A 9,259-nucleotide genomic window follows, 5' to 3' on the forward strand; every position below is an offset into this window, starting at 1 on the left:
ATATGCATGGTATATGATTAGGAAAAAGGAAAGAAAATGAGTTAAATGTAATTGTGATCAAATTGCTTGCAATGAATCTTTTACTTGGTTGTACAATTATGATTGCTATTTATTGTGGTTGTGATTGTGATTGTGATTTTCTGTGGATCGGGTAGCATGTCGGTACAATTGAATTGAGTATCAAGTTGATACATTGAAATGACTACTATGTAATACCCCAAAAATTTCTATGCTAAGACCCGAACCATTCTTTGTATGCGCATTGGCATTATCTAATTAATTTTAATTGTAATGTAATTGTTATGACTGATTCTTTAATGCTTGAAGTATGTTTGAAGTGAATTAGGGTCACAATAATCCTCTAGCACAATAATCCATTATATTGTATTACTGAGATTTCAATATAGCTAAAAAAGTGTATACCAAAATAAGATATTAATGATACACAGAGTTAATGCACATATTATTATTTTTTAATATATTTTACCAAAGTCTAGCTATAAAACTGACACTTTTTGGGCGCCACATACCAAAAGGGACCTCTCTAAAAAGATATACCAAGACACTTCGTCCACAAATTGGCAAACTGTCCACCCCTACCGCTAACTTTGTCTATTCCATCCCAAATTACATAGCAAATATTTTAAGATAGTCCGCCTATAAATGGGGGAACTAAAATTCTTTTTATTACTTTTTTTTAACTTTTTACGTGAAGGATATCTCTTCTTCAACAATAAAAATATATTTTTATTCACTTCACATTTTCTCATGAGAATTTGACTAGCCTATCTATTTTGTATCTTCATGAGAATCATCTTTCTGGCTCAATTCCCGAAGAAATAGGTTATCTAAGGACTCTTGTTATCTTACAATTGTCTAATAATTTTCTTAATGATTTTATTCCTGCTTCATTAGGTAATTTGACCTGCTTGTCTTCTTTGTGCCTTTTTAAGAATAATCTTTCTGGCCTCATTCCCAAAGAAATAAGTTACTTATCGTCTCTTACTAAGCTAGATTTAAGTTTTAACTCTCTTGAATGGTTATATTCCTACTTCATTGGGTAATTTGACCAACTTGTCTTTTTTAGGTCTTTTTCAAATTAACTTTTCTGGCTCTATTCCCAAAGAAATAGGTAACCTAAGGTCTCTTAGAGAGCTAATGTTGGGTAAAAACTCTCTTAGTGGTCCTATTCCTGCTTCATTGGGAAATTTGACCAACTTGACCTCTTTGAATCTTCGTGACAATCATCTTTCTAGCTCCATTCCTGAAGAAATAGGCTACCTAAGGACCCTTAATTATTTAGACTTGTCTACTAATTTTCTTAATGGTTCTATTCCTCCTACATTGGGGAACTTGAACGGCTTGTATCTTTTGTCTCTATATGGTAACAACCTTTTTGGTTCGGTTCCAAGTGAGTTGGGAAATATGAAAAGCCTCGTTACTATGTTTTTAAATATGAATCAACTCATTGGTTCAATTCCATCTTCCTTTGGCAACTTGAGAAACTTGGAATATTTGTATCTCCAAAGCAATAATCTCACTGAAAAAATTCCTTCGTCTATCTGCAATTTGATATCATTGAAAGTGTTGTATTTGGGGAGAAACAAGTTGGGGAGAGAAATTCTGCAATGTCTAATTAATATTAGTGGACTCCAGGTGCTAAGAATAGAATCTAATAATCTCAGTGAAGAGATCCCTTCGTCTATTTGTGATCTAAAATCTCTAAGGATTTTAGATTTGGGCAAAAATAATCTAAAGGGACCAATTCCACAATGTTTTGGCAACATGGGTGGTCATCTTGAGGATTTGGATATCCACCAAAACAATCTTTATGGGACTCTTCCAGAAACCTTTAGCATTGGAAGTGTACTCAGAAGCTTAGACTTGCATGACGATGAATTAGAGGAGAAAATCCCCCGATCTTTGGCTAATTGCAAAGATTTGGAACTTCTTGATTTGGGAGATAATCACCTTAAAGATGCATTCCCATTGTGGCTTGAAACTTTGCAAAAGCTGAAAGTTTTAAGGTTGAGATCGAATAAATTGCATGGGGCGATTAGAACTTTAAGTGATGAAAACATATTTCCTGAGCTTCGAATTATAGATCTCTCTTACAATGCCTTCACAGGGAACTTGTCGACTAGTCTTTTTCAAAAATTGAAAGCCATGAGGAAAATTGATCAAACAGTGAAGGTACAGATATTTCTTGGTAAGTTTGGAGAGAGAGATTACAATGATTTTATAACAGTTTCAACCAAGGGATTGGAGCTTGAACTGGATAGAATGCACCACCCAGTGTCCTTATCTTCATTGGACCGCATAAATCAAAGTACACCAACTCAAGCAACTCTGTATTTCTTGAAGGAGGATTAGACTTAAAGAAAACTCTATTTTGTTTTCCAGCTAAGTAGTGCTTACACTTTTCTAATTTAGCACTTTGGAAATCTGATAGTGATTTCTTCTTGGCTAGAACATTAAGTCCTTTCTCACTGATGTGGCTAAGCCTCTTGTGCTATAATGTTGAGGAGCTATCACTCTCAACTGCATTCACCATATTGGCACAAGTAGAAGTTGTAGTCCAGTATAGACCACGACGTTTGTTGCCACGAGCCACAACCAAGGAATCCTTGATGAGTTTCCACTTTCCACTGTCATTGGTACTAACATATCCTTCATCATCTAGAACACCAACGGAAATTAGATGCAGACGAACATCAGGTGCATGTTTTACATTATTCAAAACTAGTTTAGTTCCAATACTAGTTTTCAAATAAATTGTACCAACACCAACGACCCTAGATATAGTCTCATTACCCATACTCAAGGTTCCAAAATCACTAGGAGTATAGGAAGAGAAAAATTCATTTCTCGATGTCACATGAGATGTGGCACTGGTGTCCACAACCCATCTTAACTCATCACAAGCAATATTTATCAGATCTGCATCAAGGACTGTAACAAGATCTTCGATGGAGACGGTGGCTAGGCAATTTTCATTGTCATCCTCTTTATTTTCCACTTTTTCTTTGTTCTCCCTCTTCAATTTCCGGCAGAACCTCTTTGTGTGCCCTTTCATGCCACAATGATAGCATTCAATATCCCTAAGCCTGCCTCTGGATTTGCTTCTTCTATGTTCTCTATTTTGAGAACCACAATTTTTATTTTTCCCCCTAGAGCCAGTTACCAGGATCCGATGAAGAAGAAGAAGAACCTTGAGATTTTCTTCTCATTTCTTCGTTTAAGACACTACACTTGGCGAAATCCATAGAGATCACACCAACCGGAGCAGAATTTAAAAATGAAGTTCTAAATATTTCCCAAGAGTTTGGTAGGGAACCAAGTAGAAGCAAGCCTTCAATTTCTTCATCAAATTTAATGCCCATAGTAGACAATTGGTTCATGGTTCCCTGAAAATTATTCAGGTGACCTTTCATCAGAGAACCATCATGATATTTTAAACTTAACATTTGCTTTATTAAGAACATTTTATTGTTCCAGTCTTCCGAGCATACAAGCTTTCAAGATGCTCCAATAGGGTACGGGTATGTGTCTCCCTAGAAATATGGTTCAACACATTATCGTCAACTCATTGCCTAATAAATTCACACACCTGCCTGTGCAACAGATTCCACTCTTCATCTGTTTATTATCAAGTTTTACAGTGATAAAGACTGATTGATAAAAATTCTTGACATAAAGCAAGTCTTTCATTTTGTCCTTTCAAATGGCATAATTAACACCATTCAAATTAACCATTCTTCTAGTATTGGCTTCCATCATTTTCCCCCTAAAAATATAACTATAGCAAATCAAAGTAAATCTTTTCTGATGTGGAAGTTCAGACTATGCTGCAACTATAGAGCATATTCAGATAAAACTTTGCTCTGATACCAGTTTGTTAGAAAAAAATGGACTAACACAAATATATATATGGTCAAAATAGTAGAAATAAAATTGAAAAATAATGACACCAAGAATTTTACGTGGAAACCCTTTTAAATAAGGGAAAAACCACGAGCCAAGAGGAGAAACTGATATCACTATAGTAAGGAATTTTACACTGTGTAGTACCAAGTACAATACTCAAAATGACTACCTCACATTCAAAAGGAATAACACTCTTTTGATCTCCACCTTACTAAAAATATTGCCCACACTCTATTTTTCTTCACAAACTATTTTATTATATATAGTCTATGGAAACCTTACAGCTCTCTAAATATTTTATCTCTGTGAATTGTTGTATTGAATGAGGAACTGAAGTGCTCCTCTTTATAGGAGAAAATTGCTCTAAAACTTTAACATTGGCTACGTTTGTTTTTTGACAATTGTTAGCTGCAATTTAAAAAGTATAGCAACCATTGTTAACTACAATTTGCTGCAATTGACAAATTGACAAAAAGGAAAAGTTTGACAGTCATTTTTGAAATGACAGCAACTTCTTTTGAAAATAAAAGTAGGAACTCACCCCACAGAATTTACCTCTTCATCTTTACTTTTCGGGCTGCATTTAGTTCTATTACTTTGTGGTTGTTCAATTTTCAATTTTTTTTGGTCTCAAGAAATGGATTTAAGGAAACTTCTTGTCTTTATTCTGTTTGTTTTCATATCCCTCATGTAGATAATTTTAAAGAAATTTTCAGCTTTTATTGGTTCACATTGATAGTAAGGGCAAGATCAAATAAACAACTCTTGTGATAAAAATATGCATAAACAACTAAAGTTTCAACAACAATAGTCATACTTAGGCCATAGATCTAGAGCTAGAAATTGAGCCACTCATATTCTTATTACAAATAAGTTTGTTTCATAATTAAATCAATGAAAGATAAGAGAATGAAGGAATAATAAGAAACTCTAAGTTGAATCAATTCTGTGTTTGCGTTTTTCTGCGCTCCAAACGTGAATTCGTCGAGTGATCGAACTCTTCTTCCAACTATGCATCTTAGAATATATTTCCCTTCATATACAATCATTTCTTAAACACAAATACTTGAAATTACATGTTATACGAAGCAACTCAAAATCAACTATTCCCTTGTTTCAATTTAATCATGTAACACGCTTTTCTTTTTATTAGTTTATTTCAAAAAGAATATTGTCACCTTCTATAAATGGAAAGAATTTAACTTTAAAATTTTCATTTTACCCTTAATGAAATAATTTATCACCACATAAATAGACAAGGAGTGTTTTAGATCACAAATTTCAAAAGTCTTTTTTTTAATTAAATTTTGTGTCAAATTAAACAGTATTACAAAAATTAAAACGGAGGAAGTATAAAAAATAAATCTTAATCATCTCAACTTTGGCGTTAGTGATTTTCTTGTCTTTTTTCTTACTTTCTTGAGAGATTGGATTTGGTCTTGAACAAGAAAAAATCAAATAAATAATTTTCTTTGACGAAATGACCCGGTCGGCCGATAATTCACCTAAACAAGACTATTCTAAATATGATGTCACGATGAAAATGATCTCTTATAACCATTTACAATTTGACTAAAAAATATGATCTTTCCAAATCTCTTAGGTATAAAAATAAGATCTCTAGTAAGAAAAATATAAAACTATAAAAACAAATCTCTCGATCCCACAAAAGACAATTTATATCTTTAGATAAATTAAATTTAACACAAAAGGAGACCAATGACTAGACCCTTTTGAAAGTTATAATGTTTTCATAGCTACTTATTTGGCTTCTTATGCTTGACTAAATCCATGTCTTTGTTTAGGCAAGATATGGACAATCTAATAGAGACAAGACAGTATATGACTATAAAAATTATATGCCATTGACTAGCAAGACCTTAAAAAAAGTTTTCTACAATATAAATGTGTGTGTACCACTGCACAAGTTCATCAAAAGAAAAAAAAATCCAACAAAATTGCTTATCAATATTTGATGATGGTTCCCAAAATATTTTTGTTATTTCAGTTTCTCAGTTTCTTATGTCTCTTTACCGTTACTTTTGGTTCCACTGAGGAAGCAATTGCCCTCCTAAAATGGAAAGCTACTTTCAAGAACCAGAATAATTCTTCATTGGCTTCATGGACACAGAGTTCGAATGCATGCGGGGATTGGTATGGAGTTACATGCTTTAATGGTAGCGTAAACAAGTTGGATATTAGAGGTGCTAATGTCGTCGGTACACTCAATGATTTCCCATTTTCAACTCTCCCTTTTCTTGAATATGTTGATCTTAGCATGAACAATCTCTCTGGAGTCATTCCACCAGATATTGGTAATCTCACTAATCTTGTCTATCTTGACTTGCACACCAATCAGATTTCAGGCACAATCCCACCACAAATCGGCTCACTAACCAAGCTTCAGACCATTTACATCTTTGATAACTTTTTAAATGGTTCCATTCCTTCCTCATTGGGAAATTTAACCAACTTGTCTATTTTGTATCTTTATCAAAATAATCTTTCTGGCTCAATTCCTACAGAAATAGGTTACCTAAGGCCCCTTGCTTATCTAGCTTTAAGTACTAATTCTCTTAATGGTTCTATTCCCTCTTCATTGGGAAATTTGACTAGCTTGTCTAGTTTGTATCTTCATGAGAATCATCTTTCTGGCTCTATTCCCAAAGAAATAGGTAACCTAAGGTCTCTTAGAGAGATAATGTTGGGTAAAAACTCTCTTAGTGGTCCTATTCCTGCTTCATTGGGAAATTTGACCAACTTGACCTTTTTGAATCTTGGACACAATCATCTTTCTAGCTCCATTCCTGAAGAAATAGGCTACCTAAGGACCCTTAATTTTTTAGACTTGTCTACTAATTTTCTTAATGGTTCTATTCCTCCTTCATTGGGGAACTTGAACGGCTTGTATCTTTTGTCTCTAAATGGTAACAATCTTTCTGGTTCCGTTTCAAGTGAGTTGGGAGATATGAAAAGCCTCGTTACTATGTTTTTAAATATGAATCAACTCATTGGTTCAATTCCAGCTTCCTTTGGCAACTTGAGAAACTTGGAATATTTGTATCTCCAAAGCAACAATCTCACTGAGAAAATTCCTTCATCTATCTGCAATTTGATATCATTGAAAGTGTTGTATTTGGGGAGAAACAAGTTGAGGGGAGAAATTCTGCAATGTTTAGTTAATATTAGTGGACTCCAAGTACTAAGAATAGAATCTAATAATCTCAGTGAAGAGATCCCTTCGTCTGTTTGTGATCTAACATCTCTAAGGATTTTAGATTTGGGCAGAAATAATCTAAAGGGACCAATTCCACAATGTTTTGGCAACATGGGTGGTCATCTTGAGGTTTTGGATATCCACCAAAATAATCTTTATGGGACTCTTCCAGAAACTTTTAGCATTGGAAGTGTACTCAGAAGCTTAGACTTGCATGACAATGAATTAGAGGGGAGAATCCCCCGATCTTTGGCTAATTGCAAAGAATTGGAACTTCTTGATTTGGGAGATAATCACCTTAAAGATACATTCCCACTGTGGCTTGAAACTTTGCAAAAGCTGAAAGTTTTAAGGTTGAGATCGAATAAATTGCATGGGCCAATTAGAACTTTAAGTGATAAAAACATGTTTCCTGAGCTTCGAATTATAGATCTCTCTTACAATGCCTTCACGGGGAACTTGTCGACTAGTCTGTTTCAAAAGTTGAAAGCCATGAGGAAAATTGATCAAACAGTGAAGGTACCGACATATCTTGGTAAATCTGGAGAGAGAGATTACAATGATTCTGTAACAATTTCAACCAAGGGATTGGAGCTTGAACTGGATAGAATTTTGACAATTTACGTCACAGTGGATTTTTCAAGTAACAAATTTGAAGGACGTATTCCTAGTAATCTGGGAGATCTCATTGCACTACGGGTGCTGAATTTGTCTCATAATAGATTGCAAGGTAATATACCATCATCACTTGGAAGTTTATCTTTAGTCGAATCATTGGATCTTTCATTTAACCAGCTTTCGGGAGAGATACCACCACACCTTGATGCTCTTACGTTTCTTTCATTCTTAAATCTCTCTCACAATCATCTCCAAGGATGCATTCCTCAAGGACGTCAATTTGCTACATTTCAAAATAATTCATATGTAGGTAATGATGGATTACAAGGATTCCCTGTTTCGAAAGGTTGTGGAAGTATTTGGACACCAGAGACAAATAATACCGATTATGAGCTAGATGATCAAGAAAGCAATTCTGAATTTCTTAATGATTTCTGGAAAGCTGCACTTATGGGATATGGAAGTGGGCTATGTATTGGATTGTCCATAATATATTTCATGATCTCAACTGGAAATCTGAAATGGCTTGAAAAAATCATTGAAGAGCTGGAATACAAAATTATTATGCGACAGAGAAAGAAGCAGCGAAGTCAAAGGCACAACAGAAAAAGAAATAATCGCATGTAGAAGAGTTAAAAAAATCAGGTATACAGTTAAGTTCTATTATGATCCTTAGTTCATCGCATCTATCTATTATCTAAATTTTCATGTTAGTTATATCACCAACTAATTGAATGCATAATTCTCTTTCCAGAATCAATTAGTAGAAGCAATTAAAATGAATCAATTGAGGGTTTGTGTCAATGTTGAACGATAAGTGGGAACACTCTTGATCCTTTGAGGGTGCAAAAAAATGCATTAAAAAAAACTTATTAACTTTTTTTGTGTAAGATAAAAGTAGACTTAACTTCTTTTCGTATAAAAATAAAAATCAGGCAGTAAATAAACAAATTCGAACATGCAGGTACGTGCTTGGAGGAGCATTTGGTGGAATGCTCATCAGAGATGTAATAATGAGTAAGCCTTTTATTAACTTGGGAAAATGAATACTATGAACTTTGATGATATATCAAGTTTATGTAAGATATTAATGTGTGATTTCACTGGGTTGTTGTTGTTGTAGGTAAGATATTAATGTATTCAATGAATGTTGTGTATGGATGAAATGTATGCATTTTTTTGGATCCCTAGATTCTTTTTCATAATCTATCTCTAAATTGACCTTTGAGCTGATTTCTAGAATTTAAGTTGTCCTGAGGTTCTTATGTCTACAATATTCCAATAACTTTGTATGTCAATGTGGAACAGCTTTTATACATGTAACAATTGTTTGATTACATCAGTTATAAACTTTGTATGCGAATATTGAGCTACACAGTGTCCAGACACATTTTACTAAAAATATAAAAAAAATCCTCAATAGGCATAAGAAACATGAGAGAACGCTCAAGGACAATTTATTTTAGAGAGATAATTTACTGAGAGGAAGTGGTGAAA

The 9,259-nt window shown here is 33.9% G+C and overlaps 1 protein-coding gene and 1 pseudogene across 1 annotated transcript; both read left to right on the top strand.

Moving 5' to 3' along the window:
- The first annotated feature begins 302 nt into the window (after positions 1-302).
- Positions 303-2,373, top strand: LOC129894271 (probable leucine-rich repeat receptor-like protein kinase At1g35710; annotated as a pseudogene).
- Positions 2,374-5,892: 3,519 nt separating this feature from the next.
- LOC129888984 (receptor-like protein 9DC3) lies at positions 5,893-8,842 on the top strand. The gene is made up of 2 exons (XM_055964067.1): positions 5,893-8,407; positions 8,727-8,842. Exon 1 carries the CDS (start codon positions 5,903-5,905, stop codon positions 8,387-8,389), a length of 2,487 nt encoding a protein of 828 aa, XP_055820042.1. The 5' UTR covers positions 5,893-5,902; the 3' UTR covers positions 8,390-8,407; positions 8,727-8,842.
- Positions 8,843-9,259: the final 417 nt, after the last annotated feature.

This window comes from Solanum dulcamara, chromosome 1 (assembly GCF_947179165.1).
Source record: "Solanum dulcamara chromosome 1, daSolDulc1.2, whole genome shotgun sequence".
Lineage (NCBI taxonomy): Eukaryota > Viridiplantae > Streptophyta > Magnoliopsida > Solanales > Solanaceae > Solanum > Solanum dulcamara.

Coding starts and splice junctions, on each gene's coding strand:
- LOC129888984 (XM_055964067.1), top strand. CDS start 5,903: ATGATGGTTCCCAAAATATTTTTGTTATTTCAGTTTCTCAGTTTCTTA.